Consider the following 18,561-nt stretch of genomic DNA (forward strand, 5'->3'; position numbering starts at 1 on the left):
AAACTTGCAGCTGGCATCACTTTACAGCGGATCCTGTTTATGGCTACTCCGCCCACCCTCCCCCAAACCTCCGGGATTTTAAAGGCGGGGCAGCCACCAGCCCCTAAGCCCTGAGCAGCTAGTGGTTCAGCTGCTCCCAGGGGTGTCCGGGCCGGGTAAGGACAGAGACGCCGCCGCCTGGCTTCTTCTCGGTAGCGGGGAGCGCACCTGCCGGGGTCTGGGGACGGTGTGTTGTGGCGGCCGCGGGGTCCCGAGTCCTCCGGGCTCGCTCCGCCTGCAGCCGCGGGGCTCCCGCCCCCTGCGCTCGGCCGCCGGGCGGGAGGAGCCTCGCGCGTCCCCGCGCCGGCGCGCCCCGAGCCCGAGTTCTGCGCCGGGAGCCTCGCGGGGAGAGACCGGAGCCCCCGGAGAGCCATGGGTGCTCCGCAGCCGTCGCTGTCGCCGTCGCTGCTGCTTCTGTTCCCGCTGCTCCTGCTCCCAGGTGCGCGCGGGCTGCGGGGTCGGCGGGGACGCCGGGCGCCGAGCGGCTGCCCCGCGCGCTGCTGGCGGCGCCTTTGTCCCTCGGACACCTCCCCGGGCCGCCCGCGGGTCGAGCATCGCGCGGGGCTGGGTGGCCGCGCGGTCTCCCCCGCGCGCTGGGGACACCCGGGACCCGGAGCGCGCCCTGCCCGGCGCCCTGCTCGACTCTGCGGAGAGTCTGCCTGCGTTCCGAGGGCGCAGGGCGCTGGGCGGGGGGGTGGTGGGGGTGGGGGGGTGGGAGGTGGAGAGCCGGCCCTGGACAGGCGGGAGGCGGGGGCGGGCGACGCGAAGGGACCTGGACTGGGCAGGGCCACCATCTGGTCCTTGCGGGCCGGGCGGTGGGTGCGCGCCCTTCGCCGCCCGGGGAGCCCCGTCTGCGCCCCTCCTGCGGTTCTGGGGTGGTGTGTGGGGCGGGGAGGTGGTAGAAAGCTCAGAATCCCGCTCGGGGCAGTCCTGAAGTTGGTCACAGTCCCAAGGACCCGTGTCCCTGCCGGGGTATCCCTAACGCTGCCGAGTATTCCTCGCCAGGGACACTCCGGCGAGGGCATGGGGTTGGGCGGGAGGTGGTGAGGGGAGCGAAGGCAGCCGGGTGTGGCACAGGTCTGACCTGGATGTGAGGGCAACTTTCAGTCACACTGAGTGTGGGGATAGGGTGGGGTGTGTGTATGTGTCCGTGTCCCCCCACCACCCCAGCTCTGGGTTGGGAAAAGGGGCCCCACTGGCCGCAAGTCTGAGCACCTGTGCCCGAGGGGCCCTGCGTTGGCTAAGTGTCAGGTGCACTGGGTTTACTGAGTTCCTTTCACTCCTTTAAATCTTTCCTTGATTGCACTCCTGTGTAACACAGCTTTGCCCACAGCTAATAGTTCTTGAGTCCTTATCCACATGCCACACCCACTTTAAAAAAATCGATCTGGTTTTGAAAGAGTTAGAGAGGGCGGGATAGGTCTTCCATACACTGGCTCATTCCCCACATGGCCACAACGGCTGCAGCTGGGCCGGTTCAAGGCCAGGGGCTCCTTCTGGCTCTCTGATGTGGGTGCAGGGGCCCAAGGCTTCAACCATCTTCCACTGCTTTCCCAGGCCCATTAGCAGGGAGCTGGGTCTGGACCCCAGCTGGTGATGGGTGATGTTCCTGGGGGTAGGGATAGGGACTGACTGGCCTCTCGCCTCAGTGGTCAGCGCCTCAGAGGCTGAGCACCGCCTGTTCGAGCGACTGTTTGAAGATTACAACGAGATCATCCGCCCCGTGGCCAACGTGTCCGATCCGGTCATCATCCACTTTGAGGTGTCCATGTCGCAACTAGTCAAAGTGGTGAGCGCCTGCAGCCCGAGTCCGGGGCCGTGGGGGTGCGGGCCTTCCCTGGGAACCCTCCCTGAAAGCCAGCCTCCTCTTCCTCACGCCTCCTCTTCCTCACGCCGCTCTTCCTCCAGGACGAAGTCAACCAGATCATGGAGACCAACCTGTGGCTCAAGCAAGTAAGTGCTGCCCCCTGGTGGTGACTGCTAGGGTTGTCGCCAGTGAACCTAGAAGGCAGGTGTAGGCTTGGGGGAATTCACTGATGGTCTTTTTCAGGGCTTGGGGTCCTGTGGGGCCTTGGGGCGTGCGGACCAATCGCCGAGGTGGTCAGCAGTGTAGGGCGCTCTCCCTAATCTCTGCTGCACCTGCCGGGAGGTGGGTGGGGCCCAGAGGCAGCTCAGTGAGCCCCCCACCGGTGGTGGAGGAGGGGGTTGGTTTTCCAAGAGGCAGTATTCAAATATGCTCTGGCCTCCCCACACCCATTCCCCAGATCTGGAACGACTACAAGCTGAAGTGGAACCCCTCTGACTACAACGGGGCTGAGTTCATGCGGGTGCCTGCGCAGAAGATCTGGAAGCCGGACATTGTGCTATACAACAAGTGAGGCACTGGCTGGGGCGTGTGGCGTGGGGGCCTCAACAAAGACACCTGCTGGGCTCCTGCTGTTTGAACCAGTGACTGCTCGTGGCATTATGGGTGGGCAGCATCAGAGACCCAGGGAAACCGAGGCAGGGAACTGGGTGTAGGGGAGGGGCCGGGAACAGGAGCGCCTGGGCAGGCACTGGCCTGTGTTGTGGGTAGCCGGGTCCTACTGCTGAACTGGGGCACCTAAGGCTGGGCTGGGCTGGGCCAGGCCAGGTTGTGCCCAGGAGTCTGGCTGGGTAGCTCTGCATGTCTCTGGCCTTGCCATCCCCAGCAGCTGTGGGATTGTGCCTGGGAGGAGGCCGGCTCTCTCCAGGATGGGACTGTTGGCTGCCCAGGAGGTGACCATGGACAGAGTGGGCTGTGCTCCCTGCACCCTGGGGTGCGGCCCACCCCGATGATGTCTGAGAAGGGCTGTTAGACTGGCGATAGCATGGAGCCTCCTGGGCTCACTTGCATTCAAAGCTGCTTTTTTTTTTTTTAATATTTATTTTTATTGGAAAGGCGGATATACAGAGGAGAAGAGACAGAGAGGAAGATCTTCTGTTTGATGGTTCACTCCCCAAAGTGGCCGCAATGGCTGGATCTGAGCCAATCCGAAGCCAGGAGCTCTTCTGGGTCTCCCACGGGGGTGCAGGGTCCCAAGGTTTGGGGCCTCCTCAACTGCTTTCCCATGCCACAAGCAGGGTGCTAGATGGGAAGCAGGGCCGCGGGATTAGAACCGGCGCCCATATGGGATCCCAGTGCATGCAAGGCAAGGGCTTTAACCACTACGCTATCGCGCCGGGCCTGCATTCAAAGCTTCTTGCTATGCCGGGCCTTGGCACCTCCAAACCCCGTCTCTCAGGGACGTCTCTCCTAAACCCAAAACAATCACTTCCCACCCTGCATCCCCTTACCCGGTGACAATGGTTTCCACTGGTATCTTGCAGTCCTGGCTAGTTCGCACTCCAGGTATTGAAAAGCAGCATCTCTACCCCTTGAGTTCTCTTTTATTACTATTTTAAAGATTATTTTTATCTGAGAGGCAGATTTATAGAGAGGAGAAAGAATGTGTCCTTCTACTCCCCAGATGGCTGCAATGGCCAGACTGAACTGAGTCAAAGCCAGGAGTTTCTTCTGGGTCTCCCTCATGGGTGCAGCGTCCCCAGGCTTTGGGCTGTCCTTGACTGCTTTCCCAGGCAACGACCAGGATGCTGGAAGGGAAGTGGAGCAGTGGGGACATGAACCTGTGTCCAAATGGGATGCCAATGATGCAGATGGCAGTTTTATGTGCTACACTGCAATGCCGGCCCCCTAATAGGTTTATCTATTTATTTGAAAGGCAGAATTGCAGAGGGAGAGAGAACCTCCATCTACTGGTTCACTCCTCAAGTAGCAGCAATGGCCAGGGCTGGGCCAGGCTGAAGTCGGGAGCCAGGAGCTCTGCCTGACTCACGGTGCAGGCACCTGGACCATCTTCCGCTGCCTTCCCAGGTACATTAGCCGTTGGTTGGAGACTATAGAACTGGCTTCCAGGTGGGATGCCAGCATTACAGGTGGCAGCTTAACATGCTGTGCCATGGTGCCACCCCCTGCCCGGGAGGGCGGGGGGACGGGGCCAGAAGTTTAACCTTGAGGCTGTTTCCAGGAAAACATTTCCCCCTGGAATTAGTCTGATTTGCCCTGCTGCAGTTGCTGGGTTTCTGGAGCGTCTCAGGGTGGACAGTCATTTTACTACGAGCCTCACCACTACCAGCTTTACATTGCATTGGCGACTGGAGGAGTTTGCCGAGTCTCACTTTGGTCCCTGCTAAAGACCAACTGGGGTCTCGAGTCTCACTCCAAAGATAGCCTGTGTGCACTTGACTGCCTGTTTGCCCCCCTGAGGATTTGTTAACAAACAAATGTGGTAACCGTGCCACTTGTACCTGTAAACTGGTCCCTGACGAACTGGACACAGGGCTTGGCATCATGGCACAGTGAGTTAAGCCACTGTGTTCAGCCGCTGGCATCCACATGGATGCTGGTTCATGTCCCGGCTGCTCCACTTCTGATCCAGCTCCCCGCTCTTGCATCTGGGAAAGCAGCAGAGGATGGCCCAAGTGCTTGGGCCCCTGTCACCCACGTGGGAGACCCAGATGGAGTTCCAGGCTGCTGACTGGAACAGCCTTGGATGCTGTGGTCATTTAGGGAGCAAAGGAGCGGATGGAAGATCTGTCGGTCTCCTTTATTCTGTAATTCTGCCTTTCAAATAAATTAAAAACAAAAAACAGGATACGAGATAATGCCTCTGGTTTGCTGACTCTTCTGTAAGCCATCAGACATGTCGAGGTCCAGAGGCCCTCAGGGAGCTGGGACTCGAACTGGTGCCCTGCTAGGGGATGCCTGTGTTGCAAGCAGCATCTCGGCCAGCTGTGCCCGATGCTGGCCCCCTGTGCTGTTCGGCAGCCACTTCCTTGCGTGAGCGGCAGCAGTACCTGGGACATGGGATTTGGACAGTGGCAAGAGTGGCAGCCAGTGCCACAGCCGGCAGGTGGAGGGGAGCAAGTGTCTTGAGGAGCTTCCTTGGAATGTGAAGCTGAAAATAGCCTGTGGGGAGATGCACCGAGCTGTGTTCCGAACCAGGGCTTAGGTGTCTCAGATCGGCCCTCTCTGGCGGAGTGCTCCTCTTGTTGGCACACCCCAGAGAAACACCTGTCGTTCTGACACCATGTTTCACTCTTTTTCTCTGAAGAGTTACTTATTTTGAAAGGCACAGTTGCAGGAGGAGAGAAAAAAAGAGATTGTCCATCCACTGGTTCTTTGCCTAAATGGCTGCAACAGCTAAGGCTGTGCCCGGAGCCTCTTCCGGGTCTCCCACGTGGGTGCAGGGTGCCAAGGCTTTGGCCCATCTTCCATTACTTTCCCAGGCCACGAACAGGGAGTTGGGTGGGAAGTGGAACAGCCAGGACCTGAACCAGTGCCCATATGGGATGCAGGCGGAGGATAGTGCCAGCCCTAGCCGCCTCATTCTGTGACGTGGACACTCACGGAATCCTGTGTGTGCAGACACAAGGTGCCCTAGGTTCCTGCAGCTCCGTGGCTCACAGTGGCCTCTGTGGCAGACGTGGCTGGCTCAGGCAGCTGGGCAGAGAACCCCAGCTTCAGAATGCTGCCTCTCACCAGCTTCCACAGCCAGGGCGCTGCTGTCCTGCCCTTGCTGTTGTCTTCTCTGGGTGAAGCGGGGGGCCTTTGAGGGGGTTCAGGCATGCCGTGCCTGAGAGAGCCACAACGACGCAGGCTAAGCTGGGAGTGGAGGGGAGGGTGTGTGTGGTCACTCTTGACCCAAGCCCATTGCTCTTCCACACCTGCTTCTGTCCTGTGCCCCTCGGTTTCCTGTCTGGTACCAGGAAGGCATGGGACTGGAGCAAGGTCAGCAGACTTTTCTCTTTGCATATTTATTTACTTATTTTTATGAATACAAAGGGTAAGAAAGCTCGTCCTTCCACTGGTCCACTTCAACACCCAGGACTGGGCCAGGCTAAAGCCAGGAGGCTGGAACCCATGCGAGGCATCCCATGTTTGTGCTCTCAGTTGCTCCTAAGAGTGCATGTTAGCAAGAAGCTGGATCAGAAATGGAGCCAAGGGGCCAACATTGTGGCACAGCGAGTAAAGCAGCTACCTGTAGTGCTGGCATCTCATGGACATTGGCTCAAGTCCCGGCTGCTTCACTTCCTATCCAGCTCCCTGCTTGTGGCCTGGGAAAGCAGTAAGGACGGCCCAAAGCCTTGGGACTCTGCATCCGTGTGCGAGACTTGGAAGAGGCTCCAGGCTCCTAACTTTGGACTGGCTCAGCTCTGGCTGTTGCAGCCACTTGGGGAGTGAATCATTAGACAGAAGATCTGTCACCCCTCTTCTCTATATTATCTGACTTTACAATAAAAATAAATAAATCTTAAAAAAAAATTTTCAACAGAACCAGGGGCTGGTATTGTGGTGCAGTCCGGTTAAAGTCCCTGCCTACAGTGTGAGCACGCCTTCCGATCTGAGTTCTGGCTGCTCCACTTCCAGCACAGCTTCCTGCTAACGTACCCGGGAAGGAAACTGAAGAATTATCTGGGGGGCTGTATCTGCATGGGGATCTCTGTAGGCTGAGCCCACCTAGGGGCTGTGTGGATCCTCTCCTCTTCCCTCTGTCTCCCCCTCCCTCCTCCCTCCCTCCTCATTCCCTCCCTCTCCATCCCTCCCCCTTCATCCCCACTCTCCCACATCCTCCTCCCCCTCCCCTCTCCCGCCCCTCAGACGTTGGCTATCCTGCAGGGAATCAGGGGCTCCTGAGGAGCGATGTATACAAGGGCTTCACTTGTGGGGTGCCAGGCCAGTAGGGTCAAGGTGGGGAGGGGCGAGGAAGGCCTGCACCAAGAGTTTTTGCTCCTGCTGCCCCAGGTCCCTCCCCAGCAAGAGCCACGTGACGACCCTGGAGCTCTTGTAGCAGGTCGCTCAGCTCTTGGGGCATGGGGTAGGGTGGCACTGTTCCTTGTGGAAGGATGTGGGTGCCTTGGGACCTGGGCAGGAGCAGTGTGAGGCCCATGGGGGTTGTCTGGAGGCGGGGGGAAGGGCTGGGGCAGCAGGCTCAGTAGCAGCAGCTCCGGCATGGCTCAGCGGGGCAGGCTCAGGAAATGGGGTGGGGGCAGCCATGCTAGTGCACAGGCACACGGAACTCAACAGGGGACAGAGGAAGGACAGGGGGGACGGTGAGGGGTGAGGGACCCTGTGAGGTGGGGGTGAGAATGTGCACTTATTCACAGGGTGGGGGAGTGTGGGGGCTGCTGGGCTCAGGTGCCAAAGGGGTGGTTAGAACCAAACCCTCCGCTCGTGGTTCCCTGGGGTTGGAGTGGCCTGTGTGGCCCCTGCCAGTCTGGTCTTGTGTGCACATGGGATGCCCAGTGGAGCCCAAGTGAGGACATAAGCAAGGCCCAGGGCTTGGGGACAGCAGGTGGCAGACACTCCCCTGCAGGATGCAAAGCACCCCTGTCTCCAAGACAGTGTCCATCTCATTTAAATAAAAGGGGGGGGGGAAATAAAACCAACTGTGGTGTCTGGGAAGGAGTTGTATGTCCCTGAGGGTGGGGGGTGAGTTGGGCTGCTGGGCAGGGGGACTGGGAGCCTCAGTGTCCCCAGTGTCAGACAGGGCAGTGACTGGGGGGGGGGGAGGGGAGGCAACTGGTCGCGGCAGCTCAGCTCTGCCAGCCTCCTGTTTTATAAATTGTCCCTTCCTGTCACCCTGAGAAGCTGGCCCTGTGACCGTGTGGTGATGACCGCATGTGACCCCCGACCTCTGCCTGTCTTCACAGCGCCGTTGGGGACTTCCAGGTGGACGACAAGACCAAGGCCTTGCTCAAATACACGGGCGAAGTGACCTGGATCCCTCCGGCCATCTTCAAGAGTTCATGCAGGATCGACGTCACCTACTTCCCATTCGACTACCAGAACTGCACCATGAAGTTCGGCTCGTGGTCCTACGACAAGGCCAAGATCGACCTGGTGCAGATCGGCTCCTCCATGAACCTGCGAGACTACTGGGAGAGCGGCGAGTGGGCCATCATCAAGGCCCCCGGCTACAAGCACGACATCAAGTACAACTGCTGCGAGGAGATCTACACCGACATCACCTACTCGCTCTACATCCGCCGCCTGCCGCTCTTCTACACCATCAACCTCATCATCCCCTGCCTGCTCATCTCCTTCCTCACCGTGCTCGTCTTCTACCTGCCGTCCGACTGCGGCGAGAAGGTCACCCTCTGCATCTCAGTGCTGCTCTCGCTCACCGTCTTCCTGCTGGTCATCACCGAGACCATCCCGTCCACCTCGCTCGTCATCCCGCTCATCGGCGAGTACCTGCTCTTCACCATGATCTTCGTCACCCTGTCCATCGTCATCACCGTCTTTGTGCTCAACGTGCACTACAGGACGCCCACCACGCACACCATGCCCGCCTGGGTCAAGACTGTCTTCCTGGACTTGCTACCCAGGGTCATGTTCATGACCAGGCCGGCCGGCGACGAGGGTGGCACGCCGAAACCAAGAGTCCTCGCTGGGGCCGAGCTCTCCAACCTCAACTGCTTCAGCCGCACGGAACCCAAAGCCTGCAAGGAGGGCTACCCCTGCCAGGAAGGGGGCGGCGTGTGCGGGTACTGCCGCCACCGGCGCATCAAGATCTCCAACTTCAGCGCCAACCTGACGCGCAGCTCCAGCTCAGAGTCTGTGGACGCGGTGCTGTCCCTCTCTACCCTGTCGCCAGAGATCAGAGAGGCCATTCAGAGTGTCAAGTACATCGCTGAGAACTTGAAGGCGCAGAACGAGGCCAAGGAGGTAAGGAAACCCCTGGTGGTCGCGTCGGTTGGTTCGTCACAAATCCATTCCACACACCCTCACCGGTGGGAGACATAGGCCCACCAAGGCATGCTGGCCTGTGGCAGAGAAAGGGTCCCCTACTTCTGCGTTTAGGGGGTTCTTGTGGGGCTAGGTCCAGTATGGGGGTTCATAAGGAATCAGTCCCTGGACCTGGTGACCTGTACTTTGACTGTGGATTAGTAAGGTATCCCGCCCAGCCTGGCTGGGTTGGTTGGTTTGTTTACCTGTCTGTGAAATGGGTTGCTGCAGCAGGTGGTGTCCTGATGGTAGCCACCAGAAGTGCTGTGGAGCAAGAGGGAGTCTGAAGGGAGGCTGGAGACAGCGTTTCTGGCGGAGCGTGGGCTTGGAGATCACTGTGCCTGTGTCTTCCTGCCGCAGCTGAAGCCCCAGGGAGGGCAGTGCATGCAGATGGGTGGATCTGACCTCCTGTTCCCAGGCCCCCTGTAGACGGACAGTAGTGCCAGGGCTCCAGGCAGCGGCCCACTTCCCCCTCCCCCACTTCAGACCTGACCTCTGCTGTGTTGATTAGTTTTGTCTTAAACTTCGCATACACAAAATCACATAGTACAAACTCTTTTTAAAAAAATTTATTTGAAAGGCAGATTTATGGGGAGAGGAGAGAAAGATCTTCCAACTACTGGTTCACTCTCCAAATGGCTGCAGTGACCAGAGCTGAGCTGAGCTGAAGCCAGGAGCCAGGAACTTCTTCCAGGTCTCCCATGCGGGTGTAGAGGCCCAAGGACTTGAGCCATCTTCTGCTGCTTTCCCAGGTGCATTAGCAGGGAGCTGGATGGGAAAGTGGAGCAGCTCGACTTGAACCGGCACCCATATGGGATGCCGGCACCACAGCTGGAGGCTGAGTCTACTATGCCATGGTGCTGGCCCATAAACTCTGTTTGTTTGGAAGGCAATGTTAAGGAGAGATCATTGATCTACTATTTTCTAAATGCCCACAATAGCCAGGGCTGGACCAGGCTGAAGCCAAGAGCCTGTAACTTCACCAGGTCTCCCATGTGGGGTTCAGGGGCCCAACTACTTGGACCATGCTCTGCTGCTTTCCCAGACACAAAGGCAGGGATACAGATGGGAAATGGAGCAGCCAGGACTTGAACCAGTGCTCGTATGGCATGCCAGCACCTCAGGTGGTAGCTTAACTCGCTGTGCTACAATGTCAACTCCTCATAGTGCAAACTCTATCCAGGTTCTTTCATTAAACCTAATGTCTGAGGTTTATTTTTTATGTGTAGCATCCCATGAAACTTATGGGGATTGTAAACTCCTGTTAATAGCTAAGAGAGCATGACAATGTGGTTATGGTGTCCAGGTGCTGGGCCTCCCAGGGGGTCCTTGGGTCACTGGCAGTACACCCTGAGGAGGTGGTTGTCACCAGTGCTGGTTGTAAAATCCAGAGCTCGACCCAGCCACTTGCTGTATTTCCTGGCTTGTCACGTGGTCACTGCCACCTTCATTAGCAGAAGTAAAGGGCTGCCTGGTCTTGGGCCTGAGTCCCCAGTGCTGGCAGCCACGTAAGTCCTTGCTCAGATGTTTCAGAGGAGCCATGAAAAGCTGGGCCTGAAGCTGCTGCCCTCATTCTGATCTGGGGGAACACTTGTACGCGTGTCTCCTGGATGTATACAGTAGGAATGGAACTGCCGGGCCACTGGAAAGCTGTTTACCTTGAGTAGGTGCTGTGAGGGTGTCCCAGGTGCCTGAACCCACCCATAGCCCCTAGCTGCGTGTGACAGTGTCATTTGCCCCATGCCCTCTATCCCATGTGTGAGGTACTGTCACACTGCCGTGTGTTTGTTTTTAATTTCGGTTTGAAAGAGTTACACAGAGGGAGAGGTCTTCCATCAGCTGGTTCACTTCCCAGATGGCCACAATGGCTGGGGTTGTGTGAGGCTAAAGCCAGGAGTCAGGGGCATCTTCCAGGTCCCCCACACAGGTGCAGAGTTCCAAGGACTTGGGCCATCTTCCACTGCTTTCCCAGGCCACGATCAGGGAGCTGGATCAGAAGCGGAGCAGCCGGGACTTGAACCGGTGCCTCTATGAGATGATGGCGTTGCAGGTGGCAGCTACCCAGCAGGCAACCATCTAGTTTCTTTAATGAACTTCTCCCTTAGTGTCATTACTGTGGCTCTTTCTATGCTGAGCGGCAGTTCGGATATATCTTTTCAGGAGATGAGGTTTCTATTCACATCCTTTTGCCTGTTTTTAAAAGTGAGTGTATTTAGTTCTGCTTCCTCCAAAAAACTGTTGGGACCAAGGTCAGGTGCCAGGAAGAGGGAAGTTTATATAAATGATGTCACAGGCCTGGCCCTGTTGACTCCAGGGCCACTAGCATCATACTCAGTCAGCTTAGGAAAAACTCTGCTTTGAGATGAATTGCTTCTGTCTTGGGAGTGTGTGTATGTGTGTGTAGTAGATTTATTATTTTTTAAAGTTATTTGGGCTTAGTATGATGGACTAACGGTGGGGTCTTTGCCTTGCATGTGCCAAGATCCCACATGGGTGCTGGTTTGTGTCCTGGCTGCTCCACTTCCCATCCAGCTCCCTGCTTGCGGCCTGGGAAAGTGGTAGAGGATGGTCCAAAGCCGCGGGGGACATGGAGGAGGATCCTAACTTTGGATCAACTCAGTTCTGGCCATTGCAGCCACTTGGGGAGTGAACCAGGGCAGATATGGAGGATCTTTCTTTGTTTCTCTAAATCTACCTTTCCAATAAAAAACAAAAGAATTATTTATTTTTATTGGAAAGGCAGATTTTACAGAGAAAAGGAGAAACAGAAATATCTTCTGTACACTGGTTCACTCCCCCAGATGGCACAATGGCCGGAGTTGAGCCTATCTGAAGCCAGGAGCCAGGAGCTTCTTCTGGGTCTCCCACACAGGTCAGGGTCCCAAGGCTTTGGACTGTCCTCGACTGCTTTCCCAGGTCACAAGCAGGGAGCTGGATGGGAAGTGGAGTTGTCTGGACTACAACTGGCACTAATGTGGAATGCCAGTGCCACAGGCAGAGGCCTACCTCCGAGGCTACAATGCTGGCTCCAGGGCATTTTTTCAAGATTTGTTTATTTTTATTGCAATGTTAGATTCACAGAGAGGAGGAGAGACAGAGAGGAAGATCTTCTGTCCGATGATTCACTCCCCAAGTGACCGCAACGGCCAGAGCTGAGTTGATCCGAAGCCAAAAGCCTGGCACTTCTTCCGGGCCTCCCACACATGGGTGCAGGGTCCCAAGGCTTTGGGCCGTCCTTGACTGCTTTCCCAAGCCACAAGCAGGGAGCTAGATGGGAAGCAGTGCTGCCGGGATTAGAATTGGCGCCCATATGGGATCCCGGCACATACAAGGCGAGGACTTCAGCCGTTAGGCCACCGTGCCAGGCCCTCCAAGGCATTCTTCATCAGAGAGCTGACAGGTGATTTCAGTTCCCAAGGCATGGTGGTAGAAGCTGTGCGGAGCCCCTTTCATGCTGTGAATGGCTAGCGTGAACTCAGCACTGATTTTGGTCCAGGCAGAGGTCTGAGGTCTGCATGCTTTCCAGTCTTTGTCAGGCTGTCAGGCACCTCAGCTGGCTCTCTGCACCTGCCAGTTCTACGACCACAGATACTCGGGGAAATTTTTTTCCTTGTCATTCTCTGGTCCATGCAGAATAATGGTCTACCCAGCATTTACGTGGCACTGGATACTTTAAGTTGGGTTAGGAAGAACATACAGGTATACTCTTCCACCGTTGCCAAGACCCAGTGTGTTTTTAGTACTTTTGTACATGGACCTGAATGGGACTATGGTCTCTGGGGTGAGGCTACTGGAAGCTGGGGTCCCTGTGATGGACCCGTTGCGGCACTGCAGACAGACTGTGTGGTGGAGGAGCCAGCCCACCTGGCCCCCAGGGCTCGCCCGCTGCCAAGGAGCTTAGTTCACATGTGAGGCAGAGCACTACATCAGTCATCCAGAAAGCACACGCCAGTGTGTGCCTAGTTAGGTGTAACTACCCCACCGCTTTCTGCAGAGGACGTATGCATCCCCAGAATGTGGTGGTGGTTAGGGAGGAGGCTCCTGGTCCCAAGGGCAACTGCCCCTCCATTCTGTTATTTACTGGACACATCAAGCCATCTGGGACATGCAAGTGGTACTGAAAAGGCAGTTAGCAAAAGGGAGGCCAGAAACCTACACAGGATGCGGGTGTGAATGACTGTGGGAGAGGGGGCCTCTAGGGCCTCTACTGGTCTACCCTCCACTCGGCCCTGTTTGTGTTACTGTGGGGGTGAGAGGACGAGTGTGAACCCTCATATTGTGGAGTGCGCCAGGTTTTCCAGAGAAAGCAGAGATGGGTCCCACAGGCCGAGTTGTGTGGTACTAGAATGACAGGGACAGAGTCGAGCCATCTGAATGCTTCCTTCCTCCCAAATCATGGATGTTGCAGCCACACCATTTTCCCGAATGTTGGGATTTTCTGAAACTTCAGTCCCTCAGGTTGGCTGCTTTGCCCTGTGCTCAGCTCCTAGGGGCTGAGCCAAGAGCACAGGCTGTGTTCCTAGGGCCGGCTCCCGAGGGCAGGACAGCGATAGCATGATGACATTCTCATTGGTCAACTCCATGAGCTCACATGTGGCCCTATTAGCAATGTGATGACCAAGTTTCTGCAGCTCAGAGGCAGGGTAGGAGCCGCTCACCAGGAATCAAGGTTGGGGCTCTCCTAGGGCTGGGGGAAGTGCCTGGTGTGGACCAAGTAGCCTTGATGGCCAGCCATACCTGGTCCATGGTCCAAGCTCCTGTGTAGGTCTGGCAGGTGCATGCGGTAACAGCTGTGTGGTTTTGGACCAGGAATTCCGAGACAATTTTTCTGTTAGATGCCAAGAAGGCTTCACCAGTTTCACAGAATGTGACGTCAAAAGCCCAGGTTATGTTGGTGGGGAAAACTTGAAATTGATGCATAGTTTTTCATAATACACATTTTATCGATTAATTTGGTTTTAAAGGCAGAGTGTTGCATGGTCCCACACGCTGGCCAAGGCCGGGCCAGGCCACAGCCTGGAATTTCTAATTCAATCCGGTGGGGTGAGGACAGCAACCAAACCACCTGAGCCATCACTTGCTGCCTTCTGGAAGGTGGCTGCTGTTGTGCCGTCACCCAGCAGGGGCTTCGGCAGCTCACGTCCCCCACAAGCATTGCTGCGTGGTCATTTTGCCTCAGCGTTGCTGGAATTGCACCTGAGTGTGGTTCATCGCTGGCGCTCATTCTGTCCCAAAGCTCCGAGTTTTCTATTTGCCCAGGAGCTATGATGACCTCAAGCCTGTGGGCCATCCCGAGAGGCAATTCATCGTGTGGTGTCCTGCATGAGTCCATCTGGGAGAGGCCAGTTGGTGATGGCTGTATATTCTGCTTCTGCCCTCCTGGTCTCTTCACTCTGTCTCCATCCTGGGCTGTCTTCCCCATCTCCGAGCTCTCTGACCTTTATTCCTCGCACCTGCTCGCTCACACCTGCTCTCTTTCACACTTTTCACTCTTGGTTCTTCCGGCAAACTGTGCTTGCTGCTTCATGTCTCCCGTATCTGCTTATGTGTACGTCAAGCCCACCTGTCAGCCATCTTCCTGTGCCCTGGGATAACTGAGCTGGTATACTCAGAGCTGTGAACTCCTGGGGGCAGAAAGGGGTTGAAGGAGGTGGGGGGGGGGGCCCATTGTCTTTACTGAGTGGCTGGGGGGCCCAGCTGGCCACTCCTGCTCCAGGTCCCCTTTCAAGGGCTCTGCGTTCTCTCCAGGTGACCTTGTCCCTCCAGGGACAGCTGGCTAACCACTCAGCCCTGATCTCTGCCGAAGCTGACTGCTGCTGGGTGTGGGGAGGTGGGGGGATACCTCCAGCTCCACTGGCCCCTGGGCCTCTCCTGGTCTCCGCTGTCAGCTGCAGCCAGGTGTCTCCCACCACCCCTGTGTACCCCCAAGCTCTCCTGCACCCACAGACAGTCATGTTCCCCAGGCCCCTTCCAGGAAGCAGCCAGGAGCTGGCCCGAGTTCACTTGTGACTCACCCTGGATTCCCAGGTCTGGAAGACGGCCAGAGCCTCTGTGCTGGACAACTCCAGCAGTAGAAGGAAAACTCACACCCTCTCGGCTGTTTTAGCACCACTGTTTGTAAGAGGGTTCTCCAAAATATTTGAGGAATATCCCGGTGTGGTGGCACTGCATCCTTCAATACCCGAAGCCCCTGTGAGGGCTGGTTCAAGTCCTGGCTCCTCCATCTGGTCCAGCCCCCTTTACTCATGTGGGAGACCCCAAAGAAGTTCCAAGCTCCTGGCTTTAAACCTGGTCCAGCCCTGGACCCATGGGCACTTGGAGAGTGAATCAGCAGATGGAATGTCCCTCCCTGTGTCTCTTCCTCTGTCATTCTGCCCACTGAATAAATGAATCTTAAAATGGTAAAATGAAATTTAAAAAATTTTTTGAGGCAGGAAAAAAATTATGGTAAAATATTAAAAAGTAAGTTTATTTCGGTGTAGAAAAAAACTGTGCAGTTTTTTTTGCTAAGGGGACAATTCCATGAGCTTTAAAAATGTGACTTCTGTGCCCTCTTCAAAAAAATTTTTTACAACCTTTACAAAATATTGGAGAGGCAGAATTGCAGAGACAGGGAGACACACAGCGGGGCTGGGCCAGGCCCAAGCCAGGAACGGAAGCTCCCTCCTGGTCTCCCCAGTGGGTGGAGGGGCCTAGGCACTTTGGGCCACCCTCAGTTGCTTCTCAGCAGTGGAAGTGGAACAGCCAGGACTCAAGCCATCACCTACAACGGGAGGCCAGCGTCACAGGTGGCCACTTAACTAGCTATGCTACAACTTCAGCCTGTTCCTGACCTTTCTGGAGGCTTTTGTATGCGTGGATTTAAGACTTTCTTTTTTTTTTTTTTGCATCTAAACCTTTTGTTTCACTTTACACATTCGTCTTGAAGCGTCCTCCTGTTCAGTGCCACCTCTTCATGAGGTTAAGCCACACAGATCCCTGCAGGTGGCCACAGGTACTCAATCGTGCAGCCCTCGGAGGTAGACACTGCCAGCATCCTCAGCTGTCACATACCCAAACTCCCCCAACCGGGAGCTGCAGAGATGGGCCTAAGGTCAGTGTGCCTCCCCCTCTCTGTCTCTTCCACCTGCGGGCATCTGCAGGTGGTAGGGGGACAAGCCTCAGTCCAAGGCAGTCTCTCTTCACTTGCCCTGGGCCCCACTGGTGTCGCCAAGAGGTCCCAGGGCCTCAAGTTCACGAGGGCAGAATGTGGTCGTCCAGCAGCCCTGTTTCGGTGCCCCAAATGAAATTAGGAGCCCACAGGCTGCCGCTCAGTGATGTGATTACCGCTCTCCCAGCGGCGGACTCGCAGGCCTTCTCCCCTCTCAATCCAATTACGGGGCCCTGGCTAACGGAACTGTCTCAGAGGATAATGGCTACATGGTTCTCCTTCCTGGGCTGGGCCTCGATTGCAGCCACAGGACGGACCATCAGCCTGGTCCTGGCCTCCTGCTTCTGCTCACTGGCTCTTTCTGATCGTCGGCTGACGCAGTTCCACCACACTCAACCTCTTGCAAATGCACGGCAAAGATGGGCCTCTTGCAGGTTGGAGATGTCACAGCCCCTACATCTGCAATGCAGCCAATCGGTGTTTGCTCTTCAGGACCATGTCTTCTTGGCCTTTCTGCTCATGGTTTTGTTTGTTTTCCTCTTTGTTTTTCAGATTCAAGACGACTGGAAGTATGTTGCCATGGTGATCGACCGTATCTTCCTGTGGGTCTTCATCCTCGTGTGTATCCTGGGGACAGCAGGATTGTTTCTGCAGCCCCTCATGGCCCGAGACGACGCCTGAGCACCTTGGCATGGGCAGGGCAGGGGAGGCGCCATCTCTGAATGGTGACATATTTCCTGTTCCCCACCTACCAGGTTTGGTTTGGGGACAGATTCAAGATTTCCTTATCTTCCTAGTGTCTTGTGTTTTTGTCCCCCCCAAAAAAAAAAATTGATGTGAGAAAAAAAAAAAGTCCAGAGCATTGCATGTGGTTACAAGAATACTGAACTGGAGCTTTTTTGATGATGAGATGTTGAGAGGGAGTCTCGCACAGTGCCACAGGGCCTGTAAGTGTGCCCCACGTCTTCAGCGGCTGAGCTGGAATACAGAGACAACTTGCTGTTGAGAAGTGCTCGCAGCCGAGGCCTTCCCAGCTCAGAACTGTGGATTTCACAGCGGTGTTTTGTAGTTAGCCTGAAATCTCCTTTGAGGTTCCCATGGCTTCGGTCATGCGCCTCACGTCCCATGTCTTACCGTGCACGTCTTGTATGTAACCGTTTTCTCAGTCTCACGGCCCTGGCCTCTGTTTCAGAGGGGCCTTGACTTTCTCCAAACAGGGGGCAAATGCTGCCTGGGCACCTGTTTGCTGATAACAGAATTTTGTGTCCCCTTGGGGTTGCTCTCCCAAGACACTGTATGCATGTAAACTGCTAACTGACCACAGTATAAGAGGCTGGGAGGTCCCTGAGTTCAAGGTGCCAGCAAGACACAGTGGCTGGCAAGGGGCTGCTGTTAGCTGTGTCCCTACATGGCTAAAGGGGCCAGCCAGCCTGCCAGCTCTCCAGGGTCTTGGATAAAGCTTGAATCCCACTCCTGACCACTTCCCTAAGGCCCCACCCCTGACACAATCCCGTGGGTATCAGGTGTCCCTGCATCAATCTGGGACTGGCGTTTTTAACCTCTGTGCCCCTGGTGCTGAGGGTTAGGGGAGGATTTGTTTCATGGGCACTGTAGGATCTTCAGCAGCACCCCGGATCTACCTACCACCCGTGACAACCAAGAACCTCTCCATTATTAACTGTCCCCTTGGTAGGTGATCGTTAGCAAACAGCATCCTGTGTTATACCCGTGACTCATAGTCAGTAATGGAGAAGACAATTGAAAAGCCCACTTGCACTTTCTTGCTAGGCAGTGCTTTTCCTGTGCAAAAATAAAAAGGTATAATTTGAAAATCCACTGCTGACTCGTGTTTCAAAAAGCCACAGGAAGCTTTGTTCTAGGCGATCTCTTTATGTACAAAAATCACACGCAACAGGAAGGGGTGTGCACAAGCTACGACAGCTAGCGCGCAGTTCAAACGCATCAAGCCAGACTTTCACTCATTAAAAGGCAATAAACAAGTAGGCATGGTACATGACAAATCAGACGCAGCGTCCCCCACCTTCCAGAGAGTGACACTAAGCTGGCTTACCTTACCTGTCACCTCACTAGCTAAGGGTTCTCCATCAAGTGTGTAAGGTTTCCACCGGTATTTTCTCTCTGGTTTTTGCTGAATTAGGGTCCAAGAAATGAAGCTGAACTTTCAGATTTTTAAATCTATTCGAAAGGCAGAGTTAGATCTTTCATCTGCAGGTTCATGTCCCCAAATGGCCACATCGACCAGAGCTAGGCAAGGAGTTTGTTCCAGGTTTCCCACGTGGGTAGCAGAGGCCCAAGCACTGAAGCCATTTTCTGCTTTCCCTAGTTCATTAGCAGGGAGCTGGCTAGGAAATGAAGCAGCTAGGGACACACCGCAGAGCCCCTGTGGAAATGCTAGTGTTGCAAGCTGTGGCTTAGCCCACTGTGCCACAATGCTGGCCCCCAAAATTGAACAGTCATCATCTTTAATAAGATGAAATTATCTTTTATAAGATGAAATTATATCTTAAAGGCCCTTGCAACTCTAAGATTCTATTTGTATAAT

General features: G+C 55.6%; 1 protein-coding gene across 1 annotated transcript; it reads left to right on the forward strand.

The window, feature by feature from the left end:
- Positions 1-313: 313 nt before the first annotated feature.
- Positions 314-16,813, forward strand: CHRNA3 (cholinergic receptor nicotinic alpha 3 subunit). The gene is made up of 6 exons (XM_004594611.2): positions 314-478; positions 1,689-1,828; positions 1,948-1,992; positions 2,304-2,413; positions 7,771-8,788; positions 16,551-16,813. The coding sequence occupies exons 1-6, from the start codon at positions 412-414 to the stop codon at positions 16,677-16,679; spliced, it is 1,509 nt and encodes a 502-aa protein (XP_004594668.2). The 5' UTR covers positions 314-411; the 3' UTR covers positions 16,680-16,813.
- The last annotated feature ends 1,748 nt before the right edge of the window (positions 16,814-18,561 follow it).

The sequence above is a fragment of the Ochotona princeps genome, chromosome 6 (assembly GCF_030435755.1).
Source record: "Ochotona princeps isolate mOchPri1 chromosome 6, mOchPri1.hap1, whole genome shotgun sequence".
NCBI classification, from domain to species: domain Eukaryota; kingdom Metazoa; phylum Chordata; class Mammalia; order Lagomorpha; family Ochotonidae; genus Ochotona; species Ochotona princeps.

Coding starts and splice junctions, on each gene's coding strand:
- CHRNA3 (XM_004594611.2), top strand. CDS start 412: ATGGGTGCTCCGCAGCCGTCGCTGTCGCCGTCGCTGCTGCTTCTGTTC. Junction 1,993..2,303: donor CCAACCTGTGGCTCAAGCAA/GTAAGTGCTGCC, acceptor CCCATTCCCCAG/ATCTGGAACGACTACAAGCT. Junction 2,414..7,770: donor GACATTGTGCTATACAACAA/GTGAGGCACTGG, acceptor CTGTCTTCACAG/CGCCGTTGGGGACTTCCAGG.